General features: G+C 33.3%; 1 protein-coding gene and 1 long non-coding RNA gene across 2 annotated transcripts; both read right to left on the bottom strand.

The window, feature by feature from the left end:
• Window positions 1-205: 205 nt before the first annotated feature.
• On the bottom strand, window positions 206-5,481 carry LOC132039812 (uncharacterized). The gene is made up of 4 exons (XR_009410485.1): window positions 5,284-5,481; window positions 4,843-5,250; window positions 672-760; window positions 206-431 (listed from the first exon to the last, which is right to left on the bottom strand). It is a non-coding gene; the product is annotated as an uncharacterized LOC132039812 (long non-coding RNA).
• Window positions 5,482-8,831: 3,350 nt separating this feature from the next.
• Window positions 8,832-16,061, bottom strand: LOC132040809 (oligopeptide transporter 2-like). The gene is made up of 7 exons (XM_059431484.1): window positions 15,520-16,061; window positions 14,228-14,627; window positions 14,001-14,098; window positions 12,805-13,371; window positions 11,854-12,109; window positions 10,564-10,746; window positions 8,832-9,934 (listed from the first exon to the last, which is right to left on the bottom strand). Exons 1-7 carry the CDS (start codon window positions 15,609-15,611, stop codon window positions 9,326-9,328), a joined length of 2,205 nt encoding a protein of 734 aa, XP_059287467.1. The 5' UTR covers window positions 15,612-16,061; the 3' UTR covers window positions 8,832-9,325.
• Window positions 16,062-18,834: the final 2,773 nt, after the last annotated feature.

The raw sequence follows: 18,834 nt of genomic DNA, 5'->3' as shown, positions 1-18,834 counted from the left end.
TTTAATCATCCAGCTCGAGCAGACAAACTGTCATGAATAAATGACCTTATTTATTCTCTTTCGTTTTCTTAATTGAAAAAATGATTGGAAAATGAAACAGCAAGTACAAAAATGAGTCATAACCCCTAGTAGAGACTGGTATGATTCAATTCATTGAAAATATCATAAAAAAATCTTTAAAAAGAAGAGTCCCTTAATTAAGTTTTGTATAAATGTACCGCCATGCTATTAAGTAATTTTATTTAATTCTTTTCTTTTTAAGAGATGGAATAGAATAACCAAAGAGTACCAATAAGCTATACCTAGACGCTGCATCAGTACAACAACAACACATACCCAGTGAAATCCCACAATATGGGGTCTGGGGAGGGTAAAGTGTACGCAGACCTTACCTCTACTTTGAAAGGTAAAGAGGCTGTTTCTGAAAGACCCTTGGCTCAAGAGAAAGCGTGACAAAAAAGGTTAGATACGGACAAGGAGAGTAAAGCGGTATTAAAATGAAAATAACGAGAGCGATAAAGCAATGATAAAGCAGCCTGAAAAAAAGAGGCAGTAGCTATCACAGATAAATAACGTAAAAGGCAGTAACTACAGTCGATATACAAAAACATACACTAATCGCACTACAAGAAATAACAGAATGTAACAGAAGCAAAGGGTGAGAAACATACACTAGACGCTGCATCAGTATGCATTGCAAAAGCCTCAGCAAGGAGATACTAAATTCATGTTCCCATCCATGCTGACTTTCAACCTCCACCTGGAGGAATATGTAACATTTGGTAAAGTCCTACCCAGTAATGGTGGAAAACATCAGCTAAAGAAATCTTATTGAGGTAGGTCATTGAAAAAGAAGAAAAAGAATGAACAACATGAAAGACTAAATCATAGGGAAATATGCACGGCGAGAATTACATCCGTGAAGTACACAAAATATGCCCCACAGAAGTGATCATCACTTTCTTAGCTAGTTAAAATAATGCTTAAGTGTCACTTAAACTAAGTCATTTCTGGATTCCAAAGATCTGAATGCTAAAAACTATCCGACTGGCATGCACAATAATGCCATTTAGATGTACTACAAAAGCCAAAGATACCATAGAAATTGCAGTTTGCCATCAGAATTTTGAGTTTTGACTCAAACGCCGTCTCTATTGAGCTAATCCGCCACACAAGTGTTGCATGTCATCCTAGAGTTCAACAATATGGCAAAAACAATTTTTAACCCTCGCCACTTTCTAGAAAACTAGAGTAAACACTTACGTTTCTAGTAATTATCATGCGCAGGGAGAAGTAGCAAAAGTGACAGATGTAAAGCAGCATGGACAGAGAAGCAAATGCCCTATTATTTTCACTTTTATTGTTTCATCACTTAACCATGCTAACTAATGAGTGGCCCGAATGGAATCCAATAAGATGCATGACTTCATCGTGTGACAAATTAACGGAGTTGCTATCAATGCATTTAGATCCACATCTCAGGAAAAAATCGAAGAAATGTTTCAACGGTAATAAGATACTACAAGAAATTCATGAAACAATTACTCCACCATTTATCGACTTGAATATATGTTACTGCCTCAGCCTCAAATAATAATGTATTTTCCTTTTTATCAAGAATCAATTTGGCCAAGCTTCAGTTAAGATAAACACGAAAACAAAACAGCTATTTGAATCATTTTTAATAGGATGAATATATTCTGAAACTATGTGAAAATAAATTATATTCTCACAGAAGTTTGAACTTTAAGGTGTCAGAATATGTTAAATAAAAATACCAAATTTTAAAAGGTTATAACTATCAAAAAGTATTGTATGATGCAATCAAAGTTATAATTTAGTCAAAATATGACAATGCCTCCAAATGTTTTCATGGCATCATGAACTATGCACGAACCTTCACACAAGAACGAGCATATATAAAAAGCTTTCGGAAAGTATAACAAAGACAAAGGTTCGGTGTTGTTTGTTGTCCGAGTACACGTAGTTTATGCTTACCATGAGGTCTCAGGTTCAAATCCCAACGGAGGCAAAAACACTAGGTGTTTTTTTCCCATTTGTCCAAGCATTGGTGGACAGTTAGAGCTAGTAGGTACCCCCTGGAATTAATCAAGGTACGCGCAAGCTGGCCAACGCCACAGTTATTAAAAGAAAAGGTAAAATGCATTTACTTTAATAATATGGGAGCACCATTTTTCTTAAAGAAATCATAAATAGGTAATACTAATAGGACCACTAAGATTTTGCAATCTTATGCGATCAGATAACATCTACTACTACTACAATAATGGTACCTCACCCCCTCTTTGTTTCTACCTACCAATATGAATCAATGTCCCAAATTTAGGCAATAGGATCATATGATTGTGTGGCCAGAATCCCAATTTTAACAACATAAAGTAAACTAGAACTTAACTATGGATTGGAACAAGGAGAAACACAAATTGGATGAAAAGACAAACTAAACCCACTTCCTAAAGATCTTTTCCTTCTCATCGGAATCAAACATCAATTGCAAGAATTTGATAGATGACTCATTTGGATAGAGCAGATGGACAACACCCCCCAAATCTACCCTCTTGAGACGTATAAGAAGTCTGCTCCTCGAACTGTTCAAGAAAAATGATTAATTCGGGGGGTTCTGTCTCTGTAGTGTGTACAGAATTCTACCTAAGAAATGACAAACGGGTCCATAAATTGAATGAAAACACAAACTTTGGGCATCAAGTTAGTTGCTGAGAAGCAAAAATTTTCTTAGTTTTAACTGTTAGACATTTTTGTGGGGAGCAAGAAAGTGCTACCTAACTAAATTAACATGATTCTTACTTGCGATGAAGAAGCCTAATTTTTATTTGATTATCTATTTATTAGTTTTTACAATGGTCGATTATGGACCAACACGGGCTATCTTAACTAATCCATCCGGTGGTTATTATCTCCTACCAACATAGGTATACTCTGTTCACATAGACTTTAACACAAAGAATTCACCTAGTGTCGTCTTTTCTGGATCCAAATATTTGTTCTCAAGTTTGTCACTCCAACTCTTTGATGGCAAGACGACACTCCCCTTGGACGCTAGAGAGGCCTTATTTTATTTTAGGGAAGGAATAAAGAAAGACCAAATATAATAATAGGAGGGTGTGGCCTAGTGGTCAATGAAGTGGGTTGAGCACCATGAGGTCTCAAGTTCAATTGCTAGCAGAGAGAAAATACTAGGTGATTTCTTCCCATCTGTTCTAGGCTTGGGGGATAGAGTTACCTTGTACCTGTTGCTGGTGGGAGGCGGCAGGTATCCCGTGGAATTAGTCGAAATGCGCGCAAGCTACCCGGACACCACGGTTATCAAAATAAAAAATAATGGGAAGTCTATTGGTTTATGAGCCCCTAATATCACTAACTTGAAGGGGAAAAACCTGCAATATGTCCAAGACTCCTATGTAAGGGTACCTTTGCGTCGAAATTTTAATTAGATGCGAGTTGGTATTCTAGTCCATCTTCTACTACCAGACCATTGTTGTGCAGCTGTCCATGTTCTTTTAGTATGTGAAGCCACTTGAAGTTATACGAGGTCGTACCAGAGGTGGATTGGATTTATACGCATTGAGCATATATATATATATATATATACACGCACTTGCTTTTCAAAAATACATATATATTTTACGTGAGTTTACATAATTCCAAAGGAATGAAGAAACTTAAGCACCGCTCTCTCCAACTCCCAAGAATAAAGCAGAAGATACAAAAAAATGAGGAGGAAGAGACTAGGACTTGATATTATGTGTTCTTAATAAAAGCACAAGCATACCATAGCACTAAGATTATATGACCACACAGGCAAAAAGTATGTCCCTATCCTAGTCTAACGTATATGTCCCTATCCTAGTCTAACGTACACCTGTTGTACAATAACCATTATCTATAACAATATATTGTTCTTCTCGAACTGCAATGATAGAATCAATAGGAATAAACAAAACAGAAAAAGAAAAGTTTACAAGCGCTAACAATACATAGGCACCAAATATCCAACGGAAAAACATCAGTACCACTGCTGTACTTATAACAAAACTAATAAACAGTAATACTACAAAACTTAACCTTGAATAAAAGAAAGATGTTCTAGCGTTCATCATGAAATGGAAGTCCAATAAGTTGGTGATCGAAGGTGGACCCAGCATAGAGGCCGTGAGTACCATAGGCAGATCCAAAATTTCAACTTTAGGTGTTCGGGTTGGAATTCTACCAAAATTCATTTGATTTACTGGGTTCGAGATCAATTCATTGCCTAGTGTATTTTTTAACACATATCTAAGGTCCGAGCCAAAGCTACTGGATTGGGATGAACATGAAACCATACCTGTAACTCTACCTCCGCCCCTGGTGAGTACATGTTCTCACTCTCTCGACAAAGGTGGATCCAGCAGAGAGGCAGTGCATACAAGGAAAATCCAAAATTTGAACTTTATGGTTCGAGTTCGGAATTTCTACCAAGATTCATTCGAGTTACTTGGTTCCAAACCATATTATTTGTACTTATTTAGTATATAATTCAATACGTATACAAGGCCCGAGCCAAAGCTACTGTGTTCGAATGAACCAATACCTATAACTCTACCTCCGCCCCTACTGAGTACACGTGCTCACTCTCTCGAGTCTCAACTATACACACATTCATACATGTTAGACGGTGTAATCATTAATTTTAAATCCTGAATCTGCATAAGTGAATAAAGTAGAGTTTTACGAGCCAAAGTTAACAAAACTAAATAATACATGATCCAAAAACAAAATTATTTTCTTCACTACCATACAATGAAAAAGAACCGCACAACTGACCTGAAAAACGAAGCGATGGCTTCTAGTTCTACGTATTGCTATGATCGCGCTAACATATGATTATACTAAGATCTGCAAAAGTTCCAAAAACAAGCAAAACGGAAAAGAGATTAAAATCAACAAAGATAACAATTAACAAATTACGTTAGTATCAAAAGAATATGTAAAAGTTCGCTTTTGAGAATAACAAAAAAGAGTGAGAATTCCGAAAAATGGAAAAGCTTGTGATATCAATTGAACTGAAGGCTGAATTGAATCAAGCCATTAGCATGCATTATTACGATTTCATATTGTGAAAAGAGAAAAAAAAAATTCAAGGAAAATTTTAGTTTCCAAACATCTAAATTTTAGTCTTAAAATATCGGATTATATAATTGAATTTAGCTCTGAAAATTAGTTAAATCGACTCTCGAGAAAGAAATGTGATAAGTAAAAGTGAACAGAGGGAGTAACAAAAAAGAGTGACAATTCCGAAAAAGGAAAATGCTTTTGGTATCAATTTTCAACAGAAAAGGCTGAATTCAATCAAGCAATTAACATGCATTAATACGATTTTCATATTGTGATTGATCATATGAAAAAGAAAAAAAGTTCAAGGAAAATTTCAATTGGGATACAAAATAAAAGAGTTTGAGTATTAGGATGTACGGAATTATGAAGACAGAGAAAACGAATTTCGATTGCATTTGGTTCACAAAGGGAGAGAAGAAGAATTTGAGTTGATACCTTTCAGTAATAGAGGATAGAATAGGCTGGAAGAGACGTCACTAGATATATACTGCTTTTTTGTCTCAATTTGGAGAGTAAACCAAGAATTTTTTTTTACCATAATTAATTTGTACTCCCTCGGTCTCAAAAGATTATCCTCTTTTAATTTGGCACAAAATTTAAAAAATAAAAAAAGATTTTTAAAATGTGTGATCCAAAACAAGCTTTAGATATTTGTGTGATTGTAAATCATTTCATAAAGTTAAATTATTTCTAAATATAGAAAAGGGACAATCTTTTTAGGACAGACTAAAAAGGAAAGGAGGATAATTTTTTTGGGACAGAGGGAGTATATCTTTTAAATATTTTAAAGTGTTAATTATTGTGACTTATAGTACTTTTAAAATAGTTTCTAACTATAATTTGTATATCATTTAAAACTTATATGGCATAGTACTTTGGAAGTAATTTCTAAATATATAAATAATTTTCCAAAAAATATGTCCGAATTTACGATCAAAATAAAAAAGTTTAACTCTCAAAATTCGAAATATATACTTTTTAATTTCGGCCAAAAGAAATGATTTAACTCAAACTTTTTATTTTATTCTTCATAAAAAATTTAATAAATATATATTTTATGACATAAATTACATATTTTAAAGTTTTTCAGTTTATCTAAAGTATGTATCAAATGAAATAGATCACGTAAATTGGAATAGATGAAATAATATGTTTATAATTGATAATTGGATTAATTTCCTTGTACTTCATTTATTTTGCAGAATACTTACTATTCTTCACAACGATATGAATTCAAATAATCTTGCCCATCATCAAAACTTAGAAAGATGTTACTTACCAACCACAAGATTAGGACATACTAATATGATTTTGTATCGATGCTTTTGGTTTATGATTCGAGGAAACCGCTTTAGGGGCCAGGTTCATTTGATTTTCTTGTGGACTCTTGCTGTTTTATGCAACTTGGCCAACTGGGGATATTATTTTAGTTGTATGTCCAACTTGGTTTGACTAGCTAGTTAGGCCTTTGAGCATTTGATCACTTGGTTCGAGGTTGATGGCTAACAAGGTTTATTTAACATAAGTACTACAGTTATATTTTTTTTGTCTTACAAATCTTTTCTAATGTTAAAGGAGAAAAGTTCCGAGCGGTTAGCTGATTGTAAGTAGCTAATAAGTATTACATGATGATAAGTATCTTTAAAAATTGAAATTATGAATAAATAAACATGTTTGAATAAAGGTGTTGAAACTGATAATAAGCAGTTGATGTATTTGGTAAAAAAGAATGTTGATAAGATACTCATTTTATAAATTTAGAGTATTTATTGTAAGAAAAAAAAAAGATGAACGAACAGATATGAAATAGAGAGGAAGTTAAAGATTTTGTTTTACAAGAGGTATTTTGATAACGGCAAAGGGCCAAATCTGCCCTTAGATAATATTATGCGCTTTTGGCCATCATTTAAACGTTGTCCCAGACGTGCCCTAACCGTTATGTTTTGCAGATTCGTGCCCTTGCTTTAACGGTAACACGAAAAATATATTGGAGAGCCTATTTGTTCAGTTTCGCATAGTATAGGGGCATATTTGATTCTTGATGTTCCTGAACTACATATTGTACCAATGAAGCATCGCTTTTTTTTTTTTTTTTTTTTTTTTGTAGTGCACTTTATGTTAGCCAATGTTTTTTTTTAGCATTGCATTTTGAAAGTCCACACTTTGCTCTCTTATTCTTTCACTTGCTTATGAAATGTCAAAAGCTTCGAGTTCTTCAAATAGCAGTGGAAGGGTTTGTGGATGTGGAGTTGCTGCACTCCATCTCACATCATGGACTCCAAATAATTCCCGGAGACGTTTTTTTAGGTGTCATAAGTCTGATGTAAGTTATCTCTTTTACCTTGTGATATATTTTTTTTTTTTGCGGCAGACCTGTAATGAACTTTTTTTTATGTTTTGTTGCAGCAAATCTTTTTCCTTGTGATTTTTCTTGCATGCATTATCGTGTAGATATTGGGACTGGGAAGATGAGAAATTTCAAAAAGAACTATCCAGGTCATCAACGAATTGAAAATAAAAAGAATGTTCTCATTAGTGAAGACAATCTTTTGAAAAAGTGCTCTTATTAGTGAAAACAATCTTTTGGAGTAAAAAATAAACTCTCTTCAGCTTGAAACTTTAAAGGAAGTAGTGATTGAGTTTGAGGCAAATTCTCCTATTGATAATGAGGATTTTAAAGAAGTTGTGGCTGAGGTTGAGGCTTCTTCTGCTGCTTCTTTTATTGATGGAAGACTTGGGACTATGAGGAGAAAAATCTATCTTATGTTATTGGGTTGCCTTGTTTGGTTTGTGGTTAGTTACATGTTGTGAGGGAAGACTTTAAAAGATGGATGTAATTGCATTTGATCTTTCAGTTGAATAATTTAGATGTAATATAATGGTGGGTGGATTGTAATTGCAAATGTTTTTTTTATGTTTTGGAATGCAATGGTAGTTTGTGCCATAATATTTAGGAATTTCAATTGATTAAATAATGCCCCTATACTATGTGGAACTGCACAAATATGCCCTCAAATATATTTTCGTTAAATCAAGGGCACGAGTGGTTGCAAAACATAACGATAAGGGCATGTCTGGGACAACGTTTAAATGACGGGTAAAAGCGCGTAATATCGTATACTCCATTGGCATATCTGGCCCTTTTCTATTTTGATAATTAGAAAACATATCAAGGATAAAAGTAAAAGAAATAATTAAACTAAATATGCTTATAAGCTGAAAAAATAAGATAAGAATGACCAATTTATGATTTTTGGCTGATTTTACCTAATAAGCACTTTAGGTGTTTATCAAATGTGCAGTCAAACATTCTCTTATTATCTTTTGGAGTAACTAAAAAAAAAAAAAAAAAAAAAGGAAAGGGGGGGAAGGTTCACATGGATTTTGATTTATGATTTTGTTAACTACTATCACATTTTAAAAAAAAAAAAAAAAAAAAAAAATTATGCTGGTTTTTAAATGAGAAAACAATTGATTCCAACAGTTGTACCATTGTTTCTCTAACATCTGTTTATTCATGTTGGCAACTTCAGAAGTTCTATACAAAGCCAAGTGATTCGAGAATAATTAATACTTCAATAAAATGAAAATATACTAAACAAGAAAAGAGAGACAATATTATATATACGTCTGAAATATGGAGACATTACTATTGAATAATCTAGTCCATACACAAACCTAAAACAACTCAAAGAACATTAGAACTTAGAAGAAATGAAATTAAATTGAGAGTTACATTGTGTGGGGATTAAGTTGATGACCCCAACCTTATTGTGAGAAAATATTTACACAAGTCAAGGTTACTAATTAAGAATTTACAATGACATAAGATAGGAGTAATCTTTCTAAGAACATGGTTCTGTACAAACATACTTTTAAGAGCGTGACAACAACAATAACAATAAGCGAAATTTTCAATGATGTCGGTGTGCATAAACCTGACCAGCTCAAAAGGTACGACCAAGTCCAAGACCAGCACGACCATTATAGTGAAATTAGCATAAAAGGACATGCTTAAACAATTGGTCCCATGAGTCTGGTCAGCTCAAAAGACATGACTAAATTCAAGACGAGCACGACCACTATAGTGAAATTAGTGTAAAAGGACATCCTTAAACATTCGTTGCATATGAGCCTGACCAGCTTAAAAGACATGACAAGTCTTGAGACGAGCACAACCGTCATAGTGAAATCAACGTAACGGACATCCTTCAACAGCTATGCCCTTAGCAGTAGGACAAGTAGCCAAATCACAATATTCTCCCCCAGTACCCCACCAAGAAAACTTAACATCACCAAGGCCAAAATATATAACCACACCCATAAATGCCAAGCCAGCATCCAATGCAGCTGAGAGAACATAATTATACTTCTGCCACCAGCTCTTTCTGTATCTGTAAATGAAGAAATTGAACAAAACTCCAAAGAAAATCCAGCTGTTGAAGTTCAAAGGTGTTGCTGGAGGCATCATAGCTGTTGCACCTAGAAGTACTGGAATGTTAATCAATTTAATCCAACTTTGATTTGGGAATGCTCTGTGCAGCAACCATACTAAAACTGGTGCTATTAAACCACCAAGAAAGAACCAATTTTGTGCACTGTAATTTCCTTCCGAAAGAAACATTCTTTTAGGTCCTACTAAGCCCCAGATTACTGATGCATCGAAGAAGACGCGATTTCCTGGACATGTCCATGGACTATTTACTGGGAGCAATTGATCTTGGCATATGTTATCAATGTTTGTAAGTAGCCACCATGCCACGCTCATGTTTATTGTACCAGCAATGAGAGTTCCAAGTAGCTGTTTTCGGGACAATAAAAGTTTCAGCCAAGATAAGAGACAAATTTAGGATTTAGAGTTAGTGAATTCAGAATAAGCATGATCTTACTATTTCTTTTTCTTTTTTCATGCATTTTAGTTTTTTTTTCATACATATACATAATAAAAAGGGAAGCCCATTATACGAAACATCACACATTTACGCAGGCCAGGTGAAGGATTGCATCCAATGTACGCAATCTACCCTGAAGTAAACGTCAGTGATTGACCATGACTCAAACATGTGACCTATTAGTGACACGGAGACAACTTTGTTGTTGCTCCAAGGCTCACCTTCTTTTCGTACGAATACATAATTTGAAGAAAAAAAGTTGATTCACTTGAACCCATATAACTTGCTCTGATGGTCAGTTCATCACTATATCTCGTCAAGTACGCTCACATTATTTTCTCAATCAGAAAGCTAACTAAAATAGGATAAAATAGTGCGATGTTATTTATTTCTAGAGCTATTTGGAGTAAATTAGAGATCCTTTGTAATGAACTCAACTTTTAACTTAAGAATATGTTTAACATGCCATAATGTTTAAACAGAATTACTTGTCTAAATTGAAGTTACAACAATTAGTAAGAAAAAGATAGAGTAATACCTGAACAATGAACATTGATCTTGGAGGAACCTTCATATAATGACCAAGCTTAAAATCCGAGAGAAAGGCGACTGCTTGTGACATACTTATATACCCAAATGTTTTAAAGCACACATTGGCTATTGGTTTCCCTGGAATTATCAAACCAATAATATATTCTGTGATCACGTTTAGTCCTGGCGTCTGTCATCAGAAGCAAAAATTTGTTTAGTAACCTGTATGTAGGTGAGTAACTTAAGCAATGTTTTAAAATAACGTGACATTTTTGTGAAAAAACAGATGAGACATGAGTCCCGAAACATCAATTCAATGCATCCAAACTAAAAAAGAAACAATTGAATTTAACTTATATATACAGACAGTGTAAGAGATTTTTACACTATTAATACAATTTAATCTTTCTAGATTATCTATTTTATTTTTCCAATAATTAGTTCCACTTATTATGTATAGTTATCTCGTTTAGCTACCTTTTAGGGAATCTAATCACAGAAAATCCTTTTGCACTGTGAATGTGTAGAAATTAAATTCAAAGCAATTTGACATATAAGCTCGCAATATATTAATTAAACTAGAAGAGAAATTCAAAATAATATGACATTTGAGCTCACAATATATTAATTTGGTAATGATAATACAGAATGACACATCTAATTATAATTACCATGTTAAAAAAAAAAAAAAAAAGACTTATTATATATGTCTAGTCAAGACAATTCAATGCAGCCGACAAACAATTGGATTTACATAGGTACACACATCGTAAGAATTTTTATAATTATTAGCGTAACTTAATCTTTTGGTGCAGATTGTTCGTTTTAATTTTCAGTTAGTTCGGTTTATTATGAATAGTTACCAAGTCACTTCGTAAATTTTTGGTGATATGATAAATTCTTTTATACCTAAGGGATCGTTTGGTACGCGGGATAAGGTGAGATATTTCAGGATTAAGTTTGAGATTAATTTTATACTCGGTTTATAGAAGGTAAAGATTTATCCTAGGATAAACTCATACCTTCCTCCAAATAGAGTATAAAATGTAGTCCAAACTTAATCTGGGATATCCACCTTGTCCCATCAAACTTGATATTATTTTATCCCACCTTCCAGATGGGATAAATTAGTCTCATGACTATAATCCCAGAATTATAATCCTCGAATAATTTAGTCCGCATACTGAACGACCCCAAGTGTATAAAAGTTAAATTGAAAGCAATTTCACTTATAAGCTCACAAAACATTAAATGACTTAAGACAATACTAGAAAATGACAATTTAACTAGTACTTACCATGTTTGTTGTGGCAGTTATGATGCTTATAGGGAGAGTGAAAATCAAGGCAACAGCAGCAGCAAAAAGAAGGCCCCACCATGGAAGTTGAACTTCATCCTCCCACACAATGCAAAGTGCAAGTGACAAAGCCAATGATACTACAAGCATGCCGTGAAACCACCAGCCAGGAATGTCAGGATATTTCTTCATAAGTTTTGTGTGGATATCAGGTTTCCCTATTTTATGTGAAGCTTGGTATCTCTGATATATTTCCCTGTTCGATCAACTCATGATCAGTAAAGTTTCCATATTGGAAATTAAGAAATAATTGGCTAATTAATTAAATAGATCATCAATTGCGCGCAATTACATTTTAAATGAGTTGATTGTGTAAATATCTTTTATGATAGTAGTGCATAGAACTTGGAACTCTTATTTATATTTGCTAACTTTGCCTTGCAAAGGTATATTTTTCTGGTTTATTGGTAAAATAAGTGGAGATTAGAAAGAGACCTCAAGGAAATTAGTAGCCGTTTGGCCAAGTTCCCAAAATCTGCTTATTTTAAAAACATCTTTTATTAGAAATGCGTTTCGAAAAAGTACTTTTTGAGAGTAACAATTTGTGTTTTGCTAGCCAATCTGAACAACATTTTCGTCAATTATAACAACAACATGTGCTTGGCCATGTTTTCAAAAAGTGCGTCTAGGAAGAAATTACTTGTTTCAACTTCTGAAAAGCAACTTCTACTATTACTTAAAAATAATTTATAGCAACAATTTGTGCTTGACCAAGCTTTCAAAAAGCGCTTCTGGGAAGAAACTACTTTTTTCAAACTTCTAAAAACAACTTCTGCTATTACTCACAAATATTTTTTTCCCTAAAATTATGACCAAACATATCAAGTCTATAACATAAATACTTCTGACTTTTTTGAAGGTTGGCTAAACAGGTTATAAAAGAGCACTTACTTTCCATTGAAGAGAGCAACTTGAGTGAGAGTAGCCACAACAGCAGCAAAATTCAAGCCATAAGTAAGAGCAAAAAAAGTGCTTATATTAATCCTTCCTTGTTTTGCATAAGCCACTTCATCCAACTCAAACTTGTCATTAACAATTGTAGTAATATCATACTTATGCCCTTTAGCATTAAACAAATGTGACGACAACAATGGAAAAGTCCTTGCACTGTAGATATTAAATCCCCAGTAGGATATTGGAATCATCACATAAACCACAGCAACATAGCCCACTATAACATTGATAATTGCAAATAATGGGCACACTAGTGGACTACCAAGATATGATGCTACAACTGACCAATCAAATGTGAAGGATAAAATTCCAAGTCCCTTCATTCCTGAACCAATTTGATGGGCTAGTACTGATTTGGGATAGAATAAGCAGAGTAATGAGAGGTTTGATAATGTTGGGAAGAGAAATCCAGGGACAATGTACCAAATGAAACTGCATGCTAGTACTACTAAGAAGAATTTTCCTCTTGAGCTTTTTCCATCTGCATCTTTTTCATGGAGGGCCCTGTTCAAATTCATAAAAAATTAGTTAAACTTGTTGAATGGGAAATTATGTTGCAATAAGAAATGATTTAATAATTTTGACCAAATGAGAAGATAATGTTATGCTACTAATGCGGTTTGAATATTCCACTACAATTGTGGAAGGCAAAGAGAGCTCACCAAGTGAGAGCAGATTTAATTGTAGTTCTCGTTCAATTCTTTTGAAGTTTTATAATTCAATATAGCATTATTAGGAAGTATCTTCTGAAATTGGCAATGAGATAAAAAGGATATACATACTCTGTTTCGAAAAGAACAAAGACTTTGGAGCACGAGAGTCAAATTTTTAAAACTTTCGGTCTTGATTCGGTGTCGATTTCCTAACCTTTTTAAAAAGGAAATTTATATAATTTGAAGTTAGCTAGAAAGTACTATAAGAGTAGCAGCTTTTTGTAAATAAAAGTATTTATGACAAAATATACGAGAAAGTTTTGACAAAAAAAACAAGTGATTTCATTCTCCAAATAATACTACTACTTAACGATTATAATATAAAGTCGGGCAGAGGAAACAGAGGGAAGTAACAAATTAATTATCTAATAGCTTGCCAAAATTAGATGAGACAAAAACGTTAGAAGTTAGAGAAAGTACCTGAAAAGAGAGACTAGAACCATATTACCGGGCCACCACATTTCTGCAGGTTCTACCACATACTTCCTCATAATCCCTGCCCATCCATATCCCAGACACTGATGATCAAAAGACACAATATATATTAGCATTCACTTGGTATAATGCATACTGTTGAAAAGAAAATGTAATGCATGAACTAGACACAAGAATTACATATTATTGTGATGGAACTAAAAACAAATTACCTGAGTGGTAACAACAAGAATCCAACCAGCCACAAAGGAGATGTTCCTCAAATAGAATGCCTTAATAATAGTCACAATTGAAACAGCATAAGCTGTCCCAGCACCACAATTCGCAAATATCGAAATCAAGACATGTTCTTTCATATTAAATGGCCCTGGATTAAACGAAAACTCCCATGATCCTATCTTAAATTTCCTCGTAGGCAAAACTCTAGCCATGATTTTCCCGAGTGGTAAGGCTGCTATCTGGACGGTTATCATACTTATGCTCAACGGTTGTGTCCGATAACTGAAAAAAGTATTGAGAAATGCAAGAATTCCACACGATAGGATTCCGAGGAACCACATACGAAATGTCCATACTGGAAGTGTAGGGTCGTCGTGATTTGATACTGTCAACCTGGAGGAGACATAATATAATTAAGTAACTTAAATTAGTAAGATAGAAGTAAGATGATGAACAACCGATTTGGCCAAGCTTTTAGAAATCTAAAAGTGCTTATGTTGGGCCAAATTTTTAGGAAAGAATAGGGAAAATTACAGCACAATACCTTGGGGGATCTAATTTACAAAATATGTACAACATGTATAAGTTGCATATACTTATACTAAAATCCACATATACTATACATATACTACACATATAATATACATATCTATACTCAACATATACACTGATAGTGTATATTTCGGTCATGTTTGTAAACTAGTTGGCCGAACTGTACATATCCATAAATTTCCCGTAAAAATAAGTGTTTTTCAGTAGTAGCAGAAGCAGTTTTTCAACAGCTAAAGAAACAATTTTTCCCTAGAAGAACTTTTGAAACATCGGCAAGCACAATTTGTTCCTCTAATATTGACAAAAGTGTTTTCCAAATTGATTAATAAAACACAAATTGTTACCGTCCAATTAATTTTTCGAAAGGCACATTTTAAAGAAAACCACTTTTTGAAATGAAGAGATTTGGGAAGCAATTGGTCAAATAGGCCATTAAGTACTTCTATTCCATTTCATGTCAACCTATTTGACTTGGCGTGGAAACTAGGCAACAAAAAAAGAAAATACTTTTTAAAATTTGTGAGCTTAAAAATGTATGATTTTGTGTGGATACAAAACTGTTGAAACTGGTAATCTTATGTATGATTATAAAATCATGTCGTAGTTTAAAATTATATAATGCTTCTAAATATAAAATGGTTACTCGTATCCTATAAAATAGAACAGAGCGTGTAATTAAAAGTTTTGCATAATATAACGTTATAGATGAGATAGTTAGACAACTCAAACGAACCTGACTTGTTCTATCGGAGACTGTTCATCTTCAGGAATTTCGTCTTCAAATTCCGTTACCGTTCTATTTTTCTCCGTCATGCCGAATTCCATGGCTTGTGTAACAATAAAATGATGTTACGAGCAGAAGAAAAGAGAAAGTTTAAGGGTACGGTTAACTTTTAAACTGCTGCTAGTTGTTTTTTTGTTTCTTCTTGCTTTGGTATTTACAAAGGAAATCCTGGTGTAAGGAAACTTTTCGAATTTGAATTAGTCTAATCTGTTCTGTTTTCTATATTGACAAATTTTCTAACGTGTTAAAGGAACGATTCCTTAATTGAATTGCATGGATGATTATCTCAGTAATTCCTTTTTATCAAACACATCAAGTATTAGGAAAACTTTTCTGTCCTTGTACTACCCTCGCTTATAACGGCCCTGATCAAAGTTGAGTAATTTTTTCGCTACGAAAAAAAATATTTACAAAGATTTTGAATCCGCTACAATGTTCTTATTGAGGGCCAGAGGAGGCAAGGGGAAAAGACAGAAAAGCTTCCACTAGAATATAGTTATGATTATCAATTATATAGGGCTAGTTATGATTATCAATTATATAGGGCTATGGAGCAAAAAGAAAAATGTACCATTATTTAAGCGAAAATAATGCTGTCATGTATACGAAAGAGCGAGAAAATAGGAACAAGTAGTTGTGAATTTGAGATTAAAAAAAATTCATTGGTGAAATGCAAGCATTATTGACAAATGAAAACAGGCCTAGTAATGTATATTATTGAAATTAGTGGCTACATACAGGGGAGGATTCAAGACTTCAAAAGAAGGGGTGCATTATTACAAAGAGGTAAATTTACAATAGACATTCAGGGTAAACGTTGTAATTTGCACCATAAACTTCTTACACTTTTAAAATTATATGTTCAAATTATTTCTTTAAAAAAATTTTAGTAACATATTTATACTTTGTGTCGAAATTATGGGAATCAGTTCACCTCCTGATTATATGCTACATTCTCTGCGCTACCCAGATTTAATATAGCCATGTGATACGATTAAATAAAATTTTAAGGTGGCAAAAGTGGAATAGTGATGTCAATGTGTCCGACTATTGAGAATTTTGAAAGAATTAAACCAAACATCAAGAGAGGGAAAAAAAAAAGTGCTCATTTAAAACGCAAGAGGGGATATCAGACCTACTCATGCTCATGGATGGATCCAATTCTAACAACAAAAAAAAAAAAAAAAAAACAAGAATGATGTGAGATTGAAACCTGATCGAGCTTAATTCTAGAAAAGAAAACATAATAAGACAAACATGGGATTTGAACCCCCAACCTCACTTATAAAGATGCACCCAATAGTCATTGCATCATAGGGTTCTTTGAGTTTGTATTCACACATGTACATTTAAGTAGTTTTCAAGAAAAATATAGGTATTACTATACATGGTCAAGAGGGAGGAGCATGGGTTCACGTGAACCCACACCCCTCTACCGGATATGCCTCTGGCCATATAATTTGTAATAGAAAGAGCTAATGGTAAAAAAAAAAACACACCTCAAGTATCACTTTTTTGTGAGTTTCCTACCTGAACTATCAAGTGTTTGTGTTTTCTACTTGAATAACCACCAACTATTTATCAAAACACACCTGAACTAGTATCTAGTGGTGCATGGTGTGCATTCTTTTTTTTTTTCTTTTTTTTTTTTGTGTTTAAAAATGGTGCCAAATGGCACTCCACGTGGATAATTAAAGGAATTATTTGGAAAATAAAACAAATTAAGAGATATTGGTCAAAAACACATATGAAGTATCACTTTTTTATGAGTTTCCAGCACCATCAGATACTAGTCGAGATATGTTTTGATAAATAATTGGTGATAGTTCATGTACGAAATGCAAACACTTGATAGTTCTGGAGGAAACTCACAAAAATTGATACTTGAGATGTGCTTTTGACCGTTATCTCTAATAGAAATAATAAATATTGTCACTATTCCTTTTATCTATCTAGAATATTAGTTGAATTATATAAACAAACTTATACCTAACAAATAAAAATACATGAAAATAAATAATGCTACAATGTGTGTAATGAGTAACATAAATTTCGAAGGAGAAAAAGGAGGAGTAAATTATTGATCAAATAGCCAAAATAATCAACCGAAAGATATGACAGTTACAATAGTAAAATATGAGACTAATAACAAAAATAATCTGCCAAAAGATATGAAATTTAAAAGCTTATGCATGCATGATTTGAACAATGAAGACGATGGTTTGAGAAAAAAGAAATCCAATTTCATATCTAACGAGAAGAAAAAAATGAAAATTATTAAGAAGTGTAATAAGGACTAAGGAGAATAATGACCTCAAATCTAATCCAGAGAAATCCAACATGAACTGTAAGACCTCTTGATAACCAACTAAAATGAAGTAGAGAATAATGACTTGAAAAAATATTTAAAAGGAAAAGAAAAAGTAAGATTAAGTCTTAAATAAGACCGATTAAGTCTTAAATAAGACCATTAATTCACCATATTAACAAGTAATGACTTTTAATTTACCATATTGGTGGTTCAGCTGTATGCATTACAATTTAACATACATATTCAAAGGATACCTATGTACATTGTACATTAAAACAACCGAAACGTTAAATATGAAATGAATCTAGGATTTTAATTAAGAAGAGTACATGTACAATAACGCAAATGAAGGAGAAATCAACGCCCTCACCCCACTGAATTCATTGAATTGTATTAAAGTAGTACCACTTCATTTATATTTTTCTACCAAAATTTTTTCCTCGAAACAAAAATAATAATTTGAAGTTACATTTTTGGATATTTACATAGAATAGTATGTGGTTTTGGGGTGGGAAAATAGTCGTTTAACTTTTAATGGCTATTTTGATATTTTAATTTCTTACTTTGGGAGTCTATCAAAAGCAGTCTCTCTACCCCACAAAGGTAGGGGTAAGGTCTACGCACATACTACCATCCCTAGATTCCAGAGAGCATTTGGCTTTGAAGCCACTCCCGTAGTTTAATTTGCAACAGGGCCACTCATTTTCTTTTCCCTTTATTTTTTCATTTTAGGGTTAGGGTTATTGGTCCCGAGGTCACTTTATAATTTTAAAAACTTTGGAGTTCACAACTTATATACTTAAGCCCCCTTTCACTTATTATTAAAATATACAAAAGCCCCTTCTCTCTCCTCACTTCTTCCCAACTCCCGCTCTAAAAAAATTGAAGTGTACATCGGAATTCTCCCTCTCCCCCAATCTTGGTAACGTTCCGGCCGTCCATTCCAGGTATTT

Source organism: Lycium ferocissimum, chromosome 12 (assembly GCF_029784015.1).
Source record: "Lycium ferocissimum isolate CSIRO_LF1 chromosome 12, AGI_CSIRO_Lferr_CH_V1, whole genome shotgun sequence".
Lineage (NCBI taxonomy): Eukaryota > Viridiplantae > Streptophyta > Magnoliopsida > Solanales > Solanaceae > Lycium > Lycium ferocissimum.
Note: the sequence above shows the minus strand (reverse complement) of the source record. Positions and strands in the feature narration are given on the sequence as shown.